Here is a 20,416-nt window from a genome sequence, read left to right on the forward strand (position 1 = left end):
GAGAAAGGATCGTAAAGGCACACGCTATGTGTGTGTATACTGGGTTTTCATTTTCGAGGCATTCCTCGCTCGTATCTTCTCCTTCTTATTATTATTGTCGGACGAAATTTTCGCGATTATTCGTAAGAGCGACAAGTTTTGATAATTGAATTGATTTTTCATTTTTGTATAATTGAAGAATTTGTATATTTATCAGAGGTATACCACTAAAAAGAAAAAAGAAAAACTACCCGAAAGGTGTAAAAACTTTTCCTCGTACATACGCAGAGACGCAGATAAGTAGCGATTTTCTCCGGAACTACAGATAAACGGCGCCGCGAAGCCAACTAGTCGCCGCACGCGCTCTTACCGATCGCATGTATATAAGTGCGATGTATATGGAGTATCGCGTGTATATAGATACGCTGACACCGTCAGTGTCGCCAGACTCGTGTGCTCTGAGTTATCGGCTTTATCGGTTTTCGAGATCGGTAGTGCGTTATTAGAAATATTCAAATAAAATCGTTAATTATCGTAGTGTACTTTTGACAGATACTGTACCACAGTTGATAAGCATCGCAGATAAGGATATTCAAAAGTCATCTGTTTACGTATGTGAATCTAAGCCCAGATTTTCTATCTGACGCGTAAAGTTTGATTAAAAACCTTATCTGCAACAACTCAATTCCTACGGCAAATCTGAACTCGATAGACGTGTAAAAGAATTTTTTTTAAAAAGCGTATTATGCGTTCGTATATACATAATAAGCGTCTGACATAGACGATAAACATCGAGAAAGAGATACTACTGCGTTGGTCGGATGAATATTGAGGAAAGAACATTTATCATCGGAGCCTCTCACCAGAACGAACTGTTTGCAAATATTCATCGGATATTGTGTAGTCAGTTTTGACTGTGTAGTGAGCGAAGTTACTCGTGTAGTCGAGCGACGAGATGCTGTCGAGACATATAATCGTACGTTTCGCGGTGCGCCAGAATGTGGAGAGTGGTACTGCTTGTTTTTTTTTTAATATAATTATCTTGTTTTTTTTTTCTTCCAATTTGGTGTAATTATTGAAAAGTCATACTTTCGAGCGCGACGTTACGTAAGAGATTTGTGTGTATACGTAGCGACTACGAAAGTGCTAATTGCAGCTGCTCTATTCTCGCCTGAAGTGTGTATCCATCATTCTGCAGCTGTTGCAGTCTGAAAATTGATCTGAATTTTTTTTTTTTTTTTATATAAATCAAGCGTACTCGACCTTTTAGACGATATTTTTCGTCTATTTATTTTCATAGACAGAGAACTACATCGTGTTATTAGATTGTTTAGTTCGTTGTTTAAACAAGGCGGTTGAACAAAGAAAATACTATATCTTATCTTTATTCAAGTGCATCGCACCTCCAGATTCATCAATGTCGCTGTTTATCATTCTCCACGCACAATCGGTTACAAAGTTTATTCGAAGAGCCTGACTTGCCGGGTCAAAGCGAAAACTGACGTACGCGCTCATTCATCCCCGTCAATCACAATAAATAAAATCATACGCTTTTTACTAATAAAACTACCCATCAAATTTCTCAGACTCCAGGCACGCGGCTATCGTTCTCCAAAAGCGTCGGCACTCCGTATCTACCGCAGCGGCTCTCCCACTGCCGGACAAGCCGAAACTCTCATACCTGCGCAACCCGGGCAGCAGACCCCTCCTGGAGACGACGATCGGCAAGCTCCTGGAAACTGCCGCCGGAAGATGGCCCGAGCGCGATTGCGTCATCTCGATCCACCAAAGCTCCCGACTGACCTACGGGGAACTCCTTCTCCGAGCCGACAAGCTCGCCGCAGGCTTAAAAAAGCTGGGCCTCCGCAAGGGCGACAGGATCGGTATCTGGGGACCGAACGAGATCGAGTGGCTCATCAGCTATATGGGAGCCGCCAGAGCCGGTCTCATAGTCGCCGGTATCAACCCCTACTATCAGCTCGGTGAACTGCACTACTGCCTGAAAAAAATCGGCGCCAAAGCCGTCCTCGCACCCGAGAGCTACAGGACCCAGAGGTACGCGGAGATGCTGCTGACCGTCAAGAAGAATCTGCCGATGCTGGATCATATCATCGTTTACGCCGACGATCACGTGACGTGAGTTGTATTACAGTTGACGTATAGCAAGGCTGCAGCGGTGCATACACGACTCGATTTCGGAATTACGTGGATTTCCTCCTCCCCAGACGGCACACATACACCGCTGTATACGAAACACCGGAGATAGTATATCACCCGCGCGAATTTTTCTTCGACGGTTAAAAGACAAAAAAGAAACTAGAACGAAAAGTAAGCCCTTACACACAGTTCGCGTGATCAACCGATTGAATTAATCGGCCCCCTTTTCTCGCGCCGCGTATAATCATTCTCCCTCCCTCTCGATTGACTTGACTTTCGAGCGAAGACAGCGCGCGGCGAACGCCCACCCACACACAGAGCAGCAACACGGATATTCATGAATATCGCGTGCCGTCTGCTCTCCCTCCGAACTGAAACTGACGTTGTAGGAATATAAGGGAGGAACGGTTGTTATTTCGGTTATTCTTCGGGGGAAAACTAGGTTAAATGAATATTCGATCTTCTCGAGCAATCCAGCGGCGGCGGAGCTTTTGAAAGCTCGTATTTTGCGACAATCGAATGACAATCCAGTGCAGCGAGAAATTTTTTATAAACTATTTTGGAGAGTTACGTGATCGGAAGGTCGAGAATAGAGAAAGGATAGAGGGGATCAAATGTGACAGGATGCACTACGGAACAGGGCTATAAATTTAGCCAACTCTTCCGTTTAACTCTTTTTTTTCCACATGCATGTACATGTAGATATGACTGGGATCGTATAGAGTTAGAACTGCATTTGCGATTTAAATTTCTTCGATTTTCAGGATAAACGCTACCGGTGTGCATTATTTACCTAATAGCTTCAATTTATACTTCCACAAAGAGGTCGAAATCCTGTGCACGACGTCTTAATTATTCGAAACTAGTTTCGTTATCCTCCATTGAAAAATTTCACCCCGTTGTCGAGGAAATACAGCTCACGAGTTTAACGAATCCGGTCAGCAATACAACAAAGGAGCCTCGAACGGCACGATGATAAAGAATAAAGTTCGTCTCACAAATTCCATCGTCAGTTCAATCGTCCATTCCGCGATGCGTCAGTCCGACCTCCCGCGCGACTATGCGCCGTATAAGGTCGATACCATTCATCAGGAGAAGCATAGAAACTAGATTAAATGCACATCCGACCTTAGCCAACTTTTGCCTCGACGATTCCTTTTCTCCCCGTGCGTCGTCGTGTCCCTGTATCAGCAGTCTCCCATTGTCCCGCCGAGAAAACCTCAACCTTCCGCAAACACAACGCTGTCATTCTCTCTATTTACTCATTGTCCGATGTTATGGCGTTAATATAAAATATGACTATACGTGAACATAAGACGCGCCTCTTTTTCATATCCAGCTGTAATCAGGGTAAAAGCTTCGATGCATTCGTTAATTATACAGCCCGTGCGCGAGAGGAGCCTATCGAGCGATGCATTAGCGTTATGCGGTTCCGATATGATGCGCTTTTCGAGATTTATAGCGATATCTGATTTTTATCGTCTTGCAGAGGAACGAGGCGATTCCGCGACGTCGAGAGTCTAGCGGATAGAAAGGAGGTAGAGATGGTAAAGGAGGAACAGGTGGAAATCTCGCCGTACAATGGGACCAATATTCAATTCACTTCCGGCACGACGGGGAACCCCAAGGCTGTGCTGCTTTCACAGAGGGGACTGGTCAACAATTCGAGACAGGTACAGTAGTGTCATATGGTATATAGAAGATACTCGATTCGATGGATTCGAATTTATAAAATTTCAGGCGGTAACGAGGCTCGACACGGACGGCCGAAAAATCTGCCTCAACGTCCCGTACTTCCACGCGTTCGGTATGGTGATGGGAATCGTGGGTCCGCTTCACGCCGGATCCACGGTCGTACTGGAAAGTCCGACTTTCAATCCGATCAAGTCCATCGAGGCCATAATCGCTGAGAAGTGTAGCGTCTGCTTCGGTACCCCAACCATGTGGGTGAGTTTGTGCGATTTTTTTGATGCTGCAATTGATTTTGATTCTTGCATATGTGTGTGTACTTTAGACCAACATGATTGACGTGCAAACTCGGACGGGGGCCAAGATCGATACGCTGTACACCGGATCGACCGGAGGGGCACCTGCTTCGCCGGACCTTTACAAGAGGGTGAGGGAGTGTTTGAGGATGGAGAGGATAAAGGTGAGGATTTTTTCTTCAAGTTTTTCTTTATGCGAACGTATTCTGCAAGTATATTACGCGAAGAAAAGTATTGAAAATAGTTTGGTTTGCACTGCGATTCCAGCTCACACAAGGCATACCGATTAAAATATTCCAGAAATAGCCGAGATCGAAATCTGAAACGACTCCAAAAACGAAAATAGCTCACTGCCCCTCGCGGAATGACTCTCCGGAGACTATCGACTGAAAGAGTTTAACGGAGGGTTAGAGGTCACTGACACGCATTCGCCGCTTATCTATGCACATATCTCCCTTCGGACTTCTCCCTCCCCGGGGAACTGTAGACGACCGCGAGTGATAAACGATCGACGAAAGAAGCCGCCGATTTCGCGCGCTCTACTTAAAACTTTATTAGTTGTAGAAAGCGCGACGATGTTAATTTTGTCCCCTCCTTTCAGTCCATATACGGCCTGACGGAAAACACGGCGATCGTCAATCAGGCTCTTCCCGAGGAGGATAATCAGCTCACGGAGACGACCATCGGATACATTTCCGATCACTTGGAGATCAAAGTTGGTTTTCCTATAGAATTATCTTTTATGTCGATTGTTATCTGTAATCGAATATTTACGATGTGAAAAATTCCAGGTCATAGACGAGAAGGGCGAGATGGTTCCCTTCGGTACTCCAGGCGAGTTGTGCACCAGGGGCTACAGCATAATGTTGGGCTACTGGGACGACGAGGAGAGCACGAGGAAGGCGATCATGGAGGACGAATGGCTGAAGACTGGAGATCAATACGTGCTTCGCGAGGATGGATACGGGATCATCGTTGGAAGACTCAAGGACATGATCATCAGGGGCGGAGAGAACATCTACCCGAAGGTATATAAAAATTAAGGTTAATCGTTCAAATTTAAATTGCATAAAATTTCGATCGTTCGTCAACAGGAAATCGAGCACTTTCTGGAATCACACCCCTCGATACTGGAGGTCCACGCTTTCGGCGTCCACGACGACGTCTACGGCGAGGAGATGTGCGCCTGCGTTCGTCTGCGCTCCGGAGCTAAAATCAGCGTCGATGATGTCGTGAATTACGCCAAGGGGAAGATAGCCAAATTCAAGATCCCGAGGTACATCGTCTTCCGCGAGGAGTTTCCGAAGACCACCAGCGGCAAGATTCAAAAGTACAAATTGAGACAGGAGATGGAGGATCAGGGAATCGTGCCGAAAGCGCCGCAGAGCTGATTTTATTGATCGTATTGCTGTGATGAACGTTCTGCGATTTAGAGTATTTTATTCGTTTTTCCTTATGAAGAATTAATTGACGGTTTACCGTATTCTTTGATGCATTTGCATGATGTCGCCATTGTGTACCATAAAGTGTAGTATTTTTAATAAATGACAGTTTTTTTATAGAATTATTTTGTTTTCTTCTGTTATTCCAAGAATTTTCTCATTTTCAGTCATATAAGTAATTATGGCACGAGTAGAAGCAGACGGACTTGCTCAGACGTGCATTCGAATATCCGCGCCATTCGCGGATAGCAGAAGCGCCGCCGCAGCGCGACAATTTTCAAGATGGCTCCGACCATGGAACACGCGTACACACAAAACAGGTGTAGAAAGTGACAAGTACACACCGATATTTATATCAGATTTTAATGCAGAAGATAATGTTTCGAATTTACATCGTGGGTCCCGTGATAGAACTGTTTGATTTTTAATTCTTTTGTAGATATTTTTCCCTAGTTTTGATACGTCCTAACGTTTCTACCATGTCATCGTTTTTGCGGGACGTGTTGATCGTCGCAGGTAAACAAATATGCAAAATCCAGTTGGAGAAATATGTTTTCAATAAAATACTCACTGCAGTTTGTAACTTTCGTTCTCGAATTCTAGACAAACAGGAAAAGACTGACTTGGGTGAACAGATAGAAACGATAAAGAAAGAGATAACCAAATTAAAGTCCGTCATAAGTGAATTTATGAAGGATAAATATGCCGAACTCGAGCCAAATTTGAAGCCAGATGAAATATTGCTGGAAAAGAGTGAGATGCTCGTCGGCAACATGAGGCACCTGCAAAACCGTATCAACGACCAGGTAATTTCCACACTATTCTTTGGCATTGTATTTTGGAGTTTCACGTGTCTTTTGTTTTAGATGAAAGTTAAACTACTGTCTTCGTCCGAAGAACTACAAACTCTTTCTCAAGAATTGAAAGAATACAACTACAGCCTCTTCTTGTCCAACCAATTGTTAGAAATACACAAGGCTTTTGAATCCATTGAGAGTTACAAAAGTAATAAAGTCAAGCAATATACCAGTGCAGCGATTACATTGGTACAGCTGCACCAGCTTGTCATTGAAAATGATTCGGACATTCGACAATTGAACATATACGAATCCATAAAGCACGAGTACCAGAGTATGTACGATAGCTTTATCAGTGAGGTGACTGCTTTGTGGCAAGAGAAAGTTTTCTGGTCTGATGAGAAGGAATCCAAAAACACTGTGAGTTTGCACATAAATGGAGATTCGGACGAATTGACTGATATCACCAATGCACTTCATCATGTAAATAGATTGACAAGGTGTATAGAGACATTATCTTCGAAATTGTTGCTGAATTTCATTGATCCTTTGGTTCATTGTGAATGTTCAGTTGAGTGCACAGACAAGAGCTTTTCGCTTCAAGTAGTCAACACAAAGAAGATTCCAGAGTACAAGGCTGTGTTTGAAAATCTAAAATTATTTTACAAGTTTTTGCATCAACACTTTAACATTCACATAGAGAATGAATTTTTCTTGGAAAAGCTCTCCTCTCCACTGTTGGAGGAATTTTCGCGCATTTTAACAGTTGGCTGCATTTCTAAAATAATTCCCACATCCACAGCAGAATTAGAAACTTTTGCAAATATTGTACTGGAAATTCAGCAATTTCAAGATTATTTAGTTGAAATAAAATTCATCACTGAAGAGCAAAAGTTTTTATCAAAGTATACGAATAATATTGATAATTTGTACATTGACAAGAAGTGTGAAAAATTATTGGAAGTAGCGAGAAGTATTATGAAAAAAGATCTTCATGATTCATTCAGGTATAAGCCAGAAAGACTAGAATTAATTTTTGAAGAAAATGATAACATCATCATAGACCCAAAACTGAGCAGACATACATTCTTTTTACCAGAGTGTCAGATAAGGTAACTTTTTATTTTGTATAATCAAATTATTTACTTTTACAAGTATTAACAATCCATTTTTCTCAGTAAAAGCACAGAGGAAATATTATGTCTTGTGAAAGATATTTTAGAAGAAGCTTGTCACAGCTCGGATAAATATGTTTTAAGGCTATTTTATACAAGCAGAAATATAATGGAGATGTACGCAGCCTTAGTTCCAGAAATACACAGATCCTTCTTAGAAACTATACCTCAGCAAGTTGGTAAGTTTAAGCTTTTTTTGTTTTTTTTCACTTTCTAATTGTTTTATCAATTCAGCAATATTCCACAACAACTGTTTTTACCTTGCTCATCATTTATTAACATTGGCATACAAGTATAAAAGCAAAATGCCAAATCTTTTGCAAGAATTTTCCATAATCTATTCTGATCAAGTTTTACTACTTAGAGAAGTTGGTTCTGAGTACTTTTTAAATCACATGAAGTACCAGAGAGATATTATCTTTGAAATTTTACGCGAATCAGGTATGTTACTCAACTTATAAACTTGCGAGAAAAATTTTCGTTTAAATTAACAAAATAAAAATTAAAAATCATTTTGAATTCAGGTTTATCTTCAATTGGTCAAATGCCAGAATTACCAGTGACTACAGAACGATCTTTGAGACAGTGCATAAGGCAACTAGAACTTCTGAAAACAGTATGGATTGAAATTTTACCAATCAAAGTATACTGCAGAGCTCTTGGCTGTATCGTTAATGATATGGCAGATGATATTTGTGCAAAACTGATAAGTGTAGAGGATATTCCAGCAGATGTGGCTTCAGAGTTGGTTACGCTTTTCAACATGGTTGTTAAAAGAATACCCCAGATTTTTCCAGTACGTCAAATACTTTATTTTATTTCTTTTTTTTCCATTAAACTTACAATTTTTGATTATAACACATAGTTGAACACCATGATTTCCTGAAATTAATGTTTTTTTAATCATCAATGTATCTTGAAAACTTTTCTAATTTCCGCAGGAACCAGCATTAATAGAGCAACATGTTCAGAAGTGGAGGAAGTTAAAGGAGTTGATAATAATATTGGGAGCATCCTTAAAAGAAATAGAAGACAGATGGGCAGATGGAAAGGGTCCACTTGCAAACGAGTTCTCACCTCAGCATGTAAAGCAGCTGATTAGAGCACTTTTTCAAAATACAGAGAGAAGATCCAACTTATTATCTAAGATAAAGGAAAAGTGATACTACTGTAGATAATGAAACGTTGCATGAGTATTTAATACTTACGTGATTTGTTTGACTTGTAAATATAAGCAACAGAATACTTTGCTAAACGAATTTATATGCGTGTATTATAAAAACAATGTAAGATTTTTACATGTTCAATATATTATTGTTAATTTAGAAAAAAAAACTATTTTCTTATTTGAAATATTTTAAAGATTAAATTTTGATTATTTTTAGCAAAGTTTTATCAAATTTTATGTACTTGTAGTTTAGCAATGATTTTTAATTTTGAAAAAATAAATTTATGATAAATTTAATTTGTCCGTTTAAAAAAAATATTTAAGGTCGTTGTTGAAAATGTTAGTTTCCCTTCCTCACAAATTTAGTTTTGTAAATAAACGGAGATAGGCGGGCAGACAGGCAGGGTGGCAGGCAATAGTGAGCGCAAAATATTTAATGATGTTTTCATTTCAATTTCAGACAAATTACAAGAATGTTAAATAACATCGCCAATTTTATCTTGTATTGGTTTAATAAAACTTGTATGTTAACTTATAAAAAAACAACACTTTTCAATTTTACGAACTAGTCACAGACTATATTTTGTAATGGAAACTTAAAGTTTCATCCATAAATTAGTTTCGGTTTTGTTTTTTTATAAAAAAAAAAAAATACTATAAATAGTATCAGTTACAGTAACAATTAATGCATATCGACTTAAAGGAGAGAGTTGTAAAGCAAATACAGTCAAGAGTTTAGAATACTATTCGCTAGAGTTATACAGAAATCTCATTATCTCAACTTGAATATAAAAAAGACCGTGTAATATAATAAAATATGGTCCTTACACTAAGTAGTCTATAAGTAGCAATTTTATAATGAAATAATTGGATACTCGTTTAAGACATTAGCTTATTATTCTAAATGTGGAAGTCGAATATTTATCTTGTTTTAGACTAAGCTTTTTTTTGCAATCAGTCTTTGTCTGAGTTTTTTCTCGTTTTCTCAATAATTATTTCACTTATAGAAAAAAAAAATGCATCTAAAAGAATTATCTTGTGTGCTTTAAAATTGGAATTCTTTAAATTGCGAAAATTATGTTAGAGCACTGATTAATTAATAATGATTGGTTGCATATATACACGTCGCTGCGAAGATTGGACAGAATGTAGTCGTCGAGGCGGGCGGCGTCGGCCCGCAGATTGGTATGGCAACGTAGCGTAGTTCTTTTACGTGCATTCACGCAGATGACGTTGACTGTGAACATGGAAGCGCAAAATAGTTTTTCTGATTACTCAAATACATTTCTCTAACTATTGGATATCGGACGCCTCCAGCTGTTGTTGGAGAGTCCTCGAATATTTGAAAAAGGTTGAGAAAAATATATATCTTTGTTGTGCATGCATTTGACAAATGTGTTACACTTGCCGTCATGTTCAATGTGGTTTCCCTAAATTACGACTGTATAGAAGTATAGTATCGCGTTACAACGAAGGCACTTAAAATTTTGCAGAATTGTTATACAATTTTCATTTGTACTATAGTATCAACAACGAAGGCACTTAAAAAATTTGTTTGTCGTGATTTTTTCATTTGACTCTTAACAACGAAGACTAGTTAATAATGGTAATAATAATAGTTATCGTTGCAAGATTGTTTTTAACAACGTAGCAGTATCTCGTAAAAACTTGTTAAAAAATTTCAATAGACTAGATTCAACAAGACGTATAATAATATCATAGGAAGACTAGAATAAGTAGATTGTAGATCACAATGGAAACCCCGATGATCGGCACGCATATAATAAGAATTAGTCTAAGATATACGTATAAGAGCGACAGTAAAAGCTCTTGGGTCCTCTACCAGATCAAGAGGAATCGTTGGTATAGGACACAACGTAACGGAAGCTACGTAGAAGTGTTTTTTATATTTGTTTTTAGAAGTACGCTGATTAGGTATCGTTTTAATACCTGCCACGTCCAGCCGGGGATCGACTGCGATACCTCGAAGAGCTCGTGTCCTTGCCGCTATAGTAGTCGGAGCCGGCGTCACCACCGTAGCCGTCCTGCGAGTAAGTATCGCGCGAAGCGTAACCGGCGTTCCGGCCACCGTAGCTTTGGCCACCGTAGCGTCCACTATTGCCGCCGCCCCTGCCTGAATAATAGTTGCCACCTCCTTGGTCATAACCGCCGCCACCCCTATAGCCACCACCTCGGGCGCCGAAGCCCCCTCTGCCACCACCTCTGCCTTTAAAGCCACCCCTGCCCCCACGACCCCTCCCCCGCGAAATCTCTACCCTCAACTTTGCCCCCATGATCTCAGTTCCATTCATGTTGCTGCAGGCCTCCTCAGCTTCGTCCATGTTGAAGAACTCGATGAAGGCAAAACCCGGGGGGTTGAAGGCTACCCAGACTTTGTTCAGTTTGCCGAACTTCTCAAATTGCATCTGCAGATCCTCCTTCTTGATGCTTTCGTTCAGACCTCCGACGTACACTCGAGCGTACCCGTCGGGAGTCATGTTATCAGCCTGAAAAGAAATAGAAATTAGTTTTTGCTTCGGTTAACTGTTTGACTGAACCCTATAAATCATCAACTATCAAAAACTATCTTTCACTACTCTAAAATTTAGATACTTGTTTATTTTCACAGACTCTAATTATATGGTTTATTAATTGAAAATTAATTAAGATGTATATTTTAGAAAACTACTTTGTTTATCTACTCTCATCGGAAATCTACTCAATCTAACCATCGTGAAGGTAAATCATAGAATGGTAGTTTGCAAAAATACTTGCATCAACAACAAATTGGCATTTACCCAAGTTTTATTCTTCTTTCCCATTTCCAACCACTTTACTTTGTCAAACAGTGAGCAAAAAAATTTTCTTTATTTCATTCTGAATTCACTAGAGCCAGAAATATTAAGAGCGAGGGCAAATAAACCTTCTAAAAAATACTCTGCGAAGCTTTGAGAGCACTTATAATCCAATTAATATGCAAATCAGAAAGGCCCCAAAGCGTTGACACTTTTTGTTCCAAAAAAAAATAATAAAACACACACCACGTTCTCCCAGTGCACAATCCATCCCTGACCTTGCCATCCTCGATATCCTACCTTGAGAATAGCCCTCGTCAAAAGTCTCCTCGAAAATCGCGAGTCCAACCTGCAGAGCCCAAGAGAAAACCGCAGTGGAAGCCTATGCGACAAGTTATAACGCGGGCGAAGGCGTTCCAAAATGGACGTTCACGATGCGCAAAAAAGCCCGGCAGCGAAATCCACTCGCAACGAGTCCCCTTATAATTCTATCAGCGAAATGGACTTACCTTATCAGCAATGATGATGCCGTTCTATATACGTTGGTTGGGGACAAAAGGGACGCGAAGAGCGTCTGGAGCGTAGGCGTCCTTTAAAACTCGATGCGCAAAATCGCGATGATGCTGCTGCCTTGATAGGTGCGCGACGCGAAATCAATAGGCCCGGAACTCCCGGAAGGGAACAGCCGGGTCGCTGAGCAGCTCGTCTCCCCCTCTTCTCTTCTCTCGCGGTCTTCTCCCCGGTGACGCGCAAGACCACCCCTCGAACGTTTGGTAATTGGCTGCTGATACAATTAGGAACTGTCAAGAGGGTTGATTGGAAAATTCTTTTTTAATTTTTTCGATTTTTCCGTGGTGCAATTTCGCTTAGATATTCGCTGGGAGAGAAAAGGAAAATGCGGAGGAAGTGGAGTCGAGTGACTCCTTTGAACTGAAAGACCAACTGAGTGTCTTCGTAGAGGACTGTTGATCAGCGATTCGGAGGTGGAGTGGTTAGGGTGTGGTGTGTCGCTGAAATTTAATTTAGAAAAAAGCATTATTAATCGAGGGTTGCTTGAGGGAAATTGGGAAATGGAAAAGGGAAAATTTTCAAAACGCCGGCTGACTTCCGACCTTTCCGGCCCCTGTGGCTTTTTAGTACCGCGACTTGGCGGGATTTGAGGTGGCGGTAGCTGTTTCCGATTGTTGATTTTTTTTCTTGTTAAGAGAACTGCAAAACGGCCGGGTAATGGTAAATTGGCTATTTTTTTTCCAAGTTAGCTTGAAGTTTCTGTGAGTTGATTTATACTAATAACAAGAAAACGTAACAATGTGATAACTTTTTATCAATGCGTTGTTCACCTTGTTTGAATTTGTTTGTGCCTTTGAAAAACAGAATACTATCGCCCCAAAAATCACTGTTCAACAATTACGAAAGACAGTGCATCCTTTGGACAGAATTTAAAAACTCTAATGCAAAACAACTTTAAAAAAAAATACCATTCAAATTTCGCGCCGGCAACCATTGCGCAGGAGTACTGATGCAGAACAACTCTCTCAATCAAGACTTCCGGTACAGACTGCATAGGTACGCTGCAGAGCTGAGATCCACGACGTCCATTGCGCGACACATTACGGCTAGACAGTCCGTGTGTGGTATACGTCGTATGACATTCTGCGTTGTAATCGCGCTGTGATGCTTATACCGGACTTTCTCCGGTAATTTGATACCGTGTCGTAATTAAATTAACGTCATAACGAACATACGTGTCGCGGGTGAGACATTAAAAGAGAGTGTGTAGAATATTGACTGTGATTGTGCGTGAGTGAGCATCTCTCTACGCAAGGAGGCAGCTAAGTATAGCTCGTTGTGTGCAAAAATTATAGTCGAAGATGGCCGACGTAGAGGGAAAAAAGTTAACCGAGCTCAGGGTTATAGATTTAAAGACCGAGCTGGAGAGACGGGGTCTGGACAAGACCGGTAACAAGGCTTCGCTGCTGGACAGACTGGCAAAGGTGAGTTTCGGGAGATGAAACGGGCGATTATTGATCGACTGGTACAAGCCGGATGTGGTTGAAAATTGGCTGCATAACCTTATTTTTAGGGATGGTTTTCGATATAGATTTCGTAGGCGCTGCAATCCTGTTTTGTTTGTTGAAAGGTGTCGCAGTACGTGCGCAATCGATTGCGATAATTTAGAGAGCACTGCATCAGTTGTATCATTTATGAGAACAGTGGTCTGTAGATAACGTGAAGTCAATTTGTTTACGGGTGTTGTATTGTTGCATTAGCTTGACTCAATATTCACTCGGTACCTACTAATTCTTGTTGACGCATCTATAATTACCTCATTGTGACTATTTTAAATATCTGAAAGTGATTTGGATAGAACCTATGTTTTATTTGAATTCGATTTCAGGCACTGATAGCAGAAGGTCAAAATCCAGGTGAAACGTTAATCATTCCTTCAGGTGGTTCATGCAGAACTGCTCCTAAAAAGCCAATTGGTATGTGTATATGTTATTATCAGTTTAAGTAACGCTAACTATACCAGTACATAAACTAACAATTTTTTGAAAATATTTTTAGACAATTCAAGTATGATCGAAGATGCTTTAGAAACTGAAATTCAAAAAGAAGAATTTACCACAGATTTTAGTGATCAAGAAACTAAAAACACTAATGACACTAAAGACGTTAAAGACACTATAGACACTATAGACACTAAAGACACTAAAGACACTAAAGACAATGAAGACAATGAAGACAATAAAGACAATAAAGACACGAAAGACAGTGAAGATACTAAAGACATTAATGACACTAAAGATAAGTCTACTTCGGATGCTGAACTGGCTGAAACTACAATGGAAGAATTAGAGATTTCTACTCAGGCTGAAGAATTAGAAATGGTAATATTATACTACTAATGTAAATGCATACTAAAATCACTATTACTAAATCCAGTATTAAAATAATATTTATATTAACTATTAAAATAGGAATGTGAGGATATTAAAGAAGAAGAGCCACAAGAGCCTGAACCAGAATCACAACCAAAATCAGAACCCAAAGAAGAAGTAGAAGAACCTGAACCCAAACCTGAAGCAGAACCAACTACTGTTAATACAAGTGAAGAAGCAACTGTTGAAACCAAACCACCATTTGTTCCTTCAGAAGAGTCCAGTAACATCTCTGCTATAGAAGCAAATGGCATTGATAACGAAGATTCTATTAACTTGATGATCGAAGAAGATGACAAAAGTCTTTTTGTTGAGGAGGTATGATGTTTTACTAATAGAACTTGAGCAATACGCAATCAAAAAGATGTTTCAAGTTTAATTTTATTAATTCATGATGACCACACAAAATTGGTTTAATTAGGATATTTTTGATTTACAGACAGAGTCATGCGACCGGGTCAAAGGTAAGTTTCCAAAGTTTGAACGTATAACTTTAATTTTTATTATTGATGAAATTCGATAAGAGTAACTTGTACAAGTTATCACGTATACGACTCGACTAATCCGCAGCAGAGAACTTTAAAACAATATTAGTTAAAAAGCATGGTAAAAATAATACAAATCAAAACGATAACAAAAGCAAGCAAACAACGCAAGGACACGGCGAAGATTAACGCGGTTTCCGTTTCGGATTTTACGAGAGGCAGCTTATGAGAATAAGCACATTCAATTTGGATTCCATTTCATTGGACATCAATAGATGACAACGACATCCTGTTCAACCAAGAAGAGAGAGAGAGGGAGAGAATGAGAGATCGAGATCCAATTCCAGCAGTTTGATGAGAGATACATTCAACATAAATTATTTTCCATATCAACCTAAACTCTGCTGCACGGAGAAACGTAAACCGTATATAAGCGTTAGTCTTTAAGTTAGTTACGAATAGAATTTCTTAATGCTATTATTTTAATTATACCTGCCGCCTAGATGCATCGTTGGATTTGACTCAGCGTTTACTAGCTTATCAGAAATTTACACACGAACGCCTTATCAAATTAACCTTCTTGCAAGCTTGAACAATTCCTCTTTTACAACTCCTTGGATGTCTTTAAAAAAAAAAAAAAAAGAAGTGACCTGTTAAGTTGCAGCTTCTCGCAAGAACCAGCTTGATGGCGAACTTACCTCGTTGCTCCTCAATTACGTGTATATTCCTTCGCTGAGCACTCACGCCGCAATGCCGGTTAGCCCTTTCTAGTTTCTCTTCTTGACAGTACTTAAGTCGCAGGATTCTTAACAAAAAAAAATCGAAAATCGATCCTCTCTGCTCGAGGACTGAGCCATTGAGTAACCCGCGAGTGAGAGAAAAAGCCAGAGTGAGCCAAGTCTCTCGCTAGACGAGCCTTTGAGATCGAACGAAAGAGATTTACGTTAGGGAAAAAGTTGAGAGAGTTGATATGTCTAGCCCCGACAGAGAGTGACCGATATGCTACCTTGATTGTCCCAGCAGATGGAGGTGACAACAAGAAGAGATCGGAAGTAAGCAACGACAGCGTGACTAGCAACTCCAGCAACGCCAGCAACAAGAAGGGAGACTCTAAAGGGAGCGGCAGAGCGGAGAGCGGTGTCAGCAGCAAGGAAACCAGCGGAGGCAGCAACACATCATCTTCGGGAGCAAACACAGCCGCCGGCAACAAGAGCAAGCAGGATGGAGATGGATCCAAGAGGTTGGTCTCCACTATCGCTAAATGGTCCCACACACTCACTGTGCGCCGAGAAAAAGAGAGCGAGCGAACGAGAGAGAGAGGTCTCATAACGTGGGTGTTCTCTTCGAGACCGTCACACGCGCGCACACACACGATGGTGGTAATGACGACGAGATGATGACAACAGATGATTATCGTCGAGTTCTTTCGAACGCTATTACTACTACTGTGGACTACGCTTCTTTCTGATCTACAAGACAGCGATTCGCTTCAACTGCGCTAAGCTGTCGCACACATGCAAGATCTATTTATTCCCTTATACTTTTTTGAAATCAAAGTCAATCTATATATATATATATACTATATATACATGCATATACCTAGCGATACGTGCGTGTAATGTGGTACTTGCGGAGCGCGTAAGGCTCCGAGAGTTGCGCACCTTGAATCGGGCTGTAATTCTTAACTCTGGCAAATATGTTAAGGAATCGAAAACTTGGCTAGCAAGTTAGTGATGGCTATTTGTAAATGTTATCAATATCATTGAACGCGGGTGATTTACCTTTGATCTTTGTTGATTTTTCGACTGCATGAAGCATAACGAGATGTAATCTAACTTCACTTTTGTTTTAGTTTTCCTTTCATACCTATGTGTAAATATTGTTGTAGATTAACATATATTTTTTTTCCATTTATTTACGTACAGCATATCTTTGATGATCTACATTACATGTGTTGAAGGTTGGTCGAACGCGTTTAACGTCGTGTTGTGCCACTGTATCGTTATTCATACTCATCCGACGTGTGTACATAAATGCATAATCTTCGAAACAAGTGAATTTATACATATCGAGAGAATAAAATGAAATATTCGACGAAATTCACATAAAGAAGTAAAGTGGACTTTTGCTAAGAAGATAAAAGCAGGCACAGGGCTACTGTGGAAGTTTACAGAAAGAAGATTGTCGTAATAGCAATACGATCAACGTTTACGAACAAAAGCATTGCTATCTAAGCGCACAAAAAAGGACTCCTAAAAGTGATATACCAACCGTAAAAAAACAGTGTTAATACGACGAACATTGCCAGTGTGCACAGAAAGACTTTTGAAAGAAAAAAAGAGTTGAGAATTGCTAGCCAAATTTATGCTCTTAACATAATTACAGAGATACTTATTTAGCCTTAATCATCAATTTAGCGAGTGTTATCTTATTTTTCCATTAATCAGTTTCAAATGCTAGAGTTTTTCTCATTGCTTGGATTGTTATTTTCAGTGGCGATCTTAGTGGCAAAGGCCTTAAACGGGATGACAAAGGTATACACTTTTTTCTAACATTTCTCTGTCTAGCTCTTCAAAACAGAGAAAAAAATATTCATTCGATTTATTCTGGCACACAGACAAGAGTCTTGCTCTGGCTTCAACTGCTAGCAGCAGAAACCTCTGGGTATCCGGACTCTCCTCGACAACTCGTGCCACCGACTTGAAGCAAATCTTCTCCCGATACGGAAAAGTGATTGGAGCTAAAGTGGTCACAAATGCAAGAACACCCGGATCCAGATGCTATGGATACGTCACTATGTCTTCGAGCGACGATGCGGAAAAATGTATTCAGAATCTGAACAGAACGGAATTGCATGGAAGAGTGATCTCTGTAGAGAAGGTACAGTAAAAAAATACCGTTGTAATTTAATCCCAGATCTGAGGTGGAGATTAAATATTCTTATTCTAACTGGTAGGCAAAGGGTGACTCCCAGCAAAGTCACAACCGCAAGCGTGAAGCCCCCGCAAAGGTTGAGAAGAAGGACGAGAAAGAAAAGAAGGAATCCGACTCCAATGAGAAAGAAGAAGAAAAGCACGAAGAAGATCTGAAGAGCGACGCGATGACTAAGGAGTCTGAAGATAAGGACAATGACCTGTCCAACGACAGAGAGAAGCGCGACGTGAGTCAGGAGAACAAGGATGACGGCTCCCTAAAGGACTGTGATACGCGCTCGACCAAGTCTAACAGCAAAAAGTCAGACAGAGAAAGAGGCAATAGCCGCGAGGACAAAAAGAGATCCTGGGACCGATCCCGCACCTCGAGATCCAAGAGCCGAGAGCGTCCCCGTAGAGATAACGTACTATCTTTTGCTAAAATAAAAGTACACCATTTTTGTTTTTCGGGTTTTCTTTTATTATCGACGCGAGAATTATGAATCATGACTAACAAACTTGCGATTTTCAGGAGGAACGCGAAAGGCAGAGGGCTAGGGAAAAGGAGCGACTGCTGCGTGAGGAAAAGCGTCGCAGGCGAGAAGACATGGAGCGACAGCGCGCTATCGAGTACGAGGCAGCGAGACTGGAACGTGAGCGCGAGAAACTGCGTTTGGAGCGTGAACGCATCGAGCAGGAGAAGGCGGAGCTGCTGCGGTTGGAGCGCGAGCGTCAGAAACTCGAGCGGGAGAAACTGGAGCGCGAGAGACAGGAGTTAAAGAGACAGCAGATGCGCTTGGAGGAGAATCGCCGAGTACCTCCACCGCCCGCGTTGAAGAGAACGTCTAGCGATCGTCGGGATACCAGGGATGTATACGCCGAGCCGGAAAGAAAGAGGATAAACACTGAACACTCGGCCCGCAGACGTAGTCCACCAGAGCGGATTGCTGACCGCAGGGGTGATATTATGGAACGAGTGTCAGACAGACGTATAGAGTCATCAGGAGTACCTTCTAGGTACGAAAGCAGGCCCAAGGAGATAGGCATACCGAAACCGTTCCACAAGAGGAACAATGATTTCCAGCCTAGAAATAACAGAGACGATCAGTATTCGGATTCTAGGGGTGGTCGGGATGTTATTGTCCGCAGAGATAATCGTCCTAATCAGAATGCTATGGATCATCGTCCGGGCAAAGAAAGGTTCGTCTTTTTTTTACGTAACGCTTTTACTATTAAAGTTGATTTTTTGGAATCAATTCTAACAAGTTAACAACTTTATGATGCAGGTATGAGCGACCATCCAATTTCAATCGTGATCGAGAAATCCACAGACCAGATGACAATCACAGAGGCTCTAGGGACAACCATAACCGCTACGACAATACGAAGCCCAGCAATCCACGTAAGTCATTTGATTAATTACAAAAAGCCACCCGAAAACTTATGTGTATTCTTTGAATGCTTTCACTTCATTACCAAACTAAAATCCAGATATTGATCGATTTGCAGACAACAACCGTCCAACTGGCTGGCATTCAGGACCTCCGTCTAAACCATTCAACTCAATGAACAACCGCAATGAGCAGACGGGGTGGAACAACAGAGGAAATTCTGACTCAAGGTAGATCTTGATCGAATAAATGAATTCTTGATCCCTGCTAAAGTTAAAGTTTGAAAAATAGCGCTAATATGCAATAATAAATTTTAGGGGTAACTCTCGATGGAACAACTCCAACAACGTCGGAAACAATATGGGTGGCGGGCACCCGCGATCACAAATGTATCAAGGCGGAGGTGGACCAAATCAGTCATATAACATGTCGCAAGGAAATAGTGGTTCCTACGAGAGATTCGAGCCATACAAAGGGTCTATGCAGAACATGAGGAAGTATTAAAGCTCTTTTAAAATCTCAGCACAAAGCGATACTTTGAAGGTTAAGGATTGACTTTATGTATTACGAGTAAAAGTTGAAGTACCTGCAGGTATTTTTTAAACTTGTGATGATTGACGGAAATTTACGTGGCCGTATCGAGTACTGGATATAATGATAAGGATACACGATAACTAATTTTTTTAGTTTGACGAACATCCACGAAAACTTTGTTACTGCGAGACTTTATTTTGTAATTCTACAGTAAGTAGTAATTCGGATATACGATTTTAAGCTTTTTTTATAAGTCATGCTTGAAATCGTCACCTATGAAAAATATAACATTCACATATTAGTATGTGATGAAAATGTATAAAGACAGTTAGAATTCACACTTCAGCTATGGACATGTATGTTAAGGCATGGCATCATTCTCAGGCGAAGAGCGAGTTTTTGCTTGAATCGCCGCTAACGATACGTTAATTATTAAATATTGTACTTGTCAAAGTGCAAAACAGATACATTTTATTCACACCAGATAATGTATACAATATTATTGATTTTTGAATTAATTATGATGCTAAGAAGCGATCTTTAAGTGTAGAAAAACTGCGTAACTAATAAATTTCATTGAAAAAAAGAATTGAGCTCAAAGTCTAATTTGTTCGATCACGACATATATCTTCCTATCGCCGTTGTTTTCATTTT

The 20,416-nt window shown here is 40.4% G+C and overlaps 4 protein-coding genes across 13 annotated transcripts; 3 read left to right on the forward strand and 1 right to left on the reverse strand.

Annotated features, from left to right (window-relative positions):
- Positions 1-410: 410 nt before the first annotated feature.
- On the forward strand, positions 411-5,685 carry LOC100122351 (medium-chain acyl-CoA ligase ACSF2, mitochondrial). 2 transcript variants are annotated; one of them, XM_001605905.6, is made up of 8 exons: positions 411-989; positions 1,566-2,115; positions 3,626-3,809; positions 3,877-4,083; positions 4,151-4,285; positions 4,723-4,836; positions 4,913-5,149; positions 5,216-5,685. In XM_001605905.6, exons 1-8 carry the CDS (start codon positions 935-937, stop codon positions 5,510-5,512), a joined length of 1,779 nt encoding a protein of 592 aa, XP_001605955.2. In that variant the 5' UTR covers positions 411-934; the 3' UTR covers positions 5,513-5,685. The 2 variants fall into 2 exon arrangements, with proteins under 2 accessions (XP_001605955.2, XP_032453212.1); XM_032597321.1 differs by having other exon boundaries at positions 415-590.
- A 150-nt stretch (positions 5,686-5,835) lies between these two features.
- Positions 5,836-9,378, forward strand: LOC100122366 (centromere/kinetochore protein zw10 homolog). Its single transcript, XM_001605921.6, has 7 exons — positions 5,836-6,079; positions 6,167-6,369; positions 6,430-7,472; positions 7,539-7,714; positions 7,770-7,976; positions 8,060-8,331; positions 8,477-9,378. The coding sequence occupies exons 1-7, from the start codon at positions 6,043-6,045 to the stop codon at positions 8,696-8,698; spliced, it is 2,160 nt and encodes a 719-aa protein (XP_001605971.1). The 5' UTR covers positions 5,836-6,042; the 3' UTR covers positions 8,699-9,378.
- Positions 9,122-12,389, reverse strand: LOC100122382 (RNA-binding protein Rsf1). 2 transcript variants are annotated; one of them, XM_031924572.2, is made up of 3 exons: positions 12,008-12,389; positions 10,654-11,210; positions 9,122-9,940 (listed from the first exon to the last, which is right to left on the reverse strand). In XM_031924572.2, exons 2-3 carry the CDS (start codon positions 11,199-11,201, stop codon positions 9,913-9,915), a joined length of 576 nt encoding a protein of 191 aa, XP_031780432.1. In that variant the 5' UTR covers positions 11,202-11,210; positions 12,008-12,389; the 3' UTR covers positions 9,122-9,912. The 2 variants fall into 2 exon arrangements, with proteins under 2 accessions (XP_031780432.1, XP_031780433.1); XM_031924573.2 differs by lacking the exon at positions 12,008-12,389 and adding an exon at positions 11,799-11,953.
- Positions 12,390-12,694: 305 nt separating this feature from the next.
- LOC100122397 (SAFB-like transcription modulator) lies at positions 12,695-20,351 on the forward strand. Of its 8 annotated transcripts, none has more exons than XM_031924564.2 (13): positions 12,695-13,492; positions 13,897-13,984; positions 14,067-14,389; positions 14,480-14,758; positions 14,880-14,904; positions 15,946-16,165; positions 17,419-17,459; positions 17,543-17,805; positions 17,882-18,286; positions 18,370-19,037; positions 19,124-19,239; positions 19,329-19,458; positions 19,546-20,351. In XM_031924564.2, the coding sequence occupies exons 1-13, from the start codon at positions 13,370-13,372 to the stop codon at positions 19,730-19,732; spliced, it is 2,868 nt and encodes a 955-aa protein (XP_031780424.1). In that variant the 5' UTR covers positions 12,695-13,369; the 3' UTR covers positions 19,733-20,351. The 8 variants fall into 8 exon arrangements, with proteins under 8 accessions (XP_031780424.1, XP_032453217.1, XP_031780425.1 ...); XM_032597326.1 differs by having other exon boundaries at positions 17,882-18,262; positions 19,347-19,458; XM_031924565.2 differs by having other exon boundaries at positions 15,949-16,165.
- The last annotated feature ends 65 nt before the right edge of the window (positions 20,352-20,416 follow it).

The sequence above is a fragment of the Nasonia vitripennis genome, chromosome 2, assembly GCF_009193385.2.
Source record: "Nasonia vitripennis strain AsymCx chromosome 2, Nvit_psr_1.1, whole genome shotgun sequence".
NCBI lineage: Eukaryota > Metazoa > Arthropoda > Insecta > Hymenoptera > Pteromalidae > Nasonia > Nasonia vitripennis.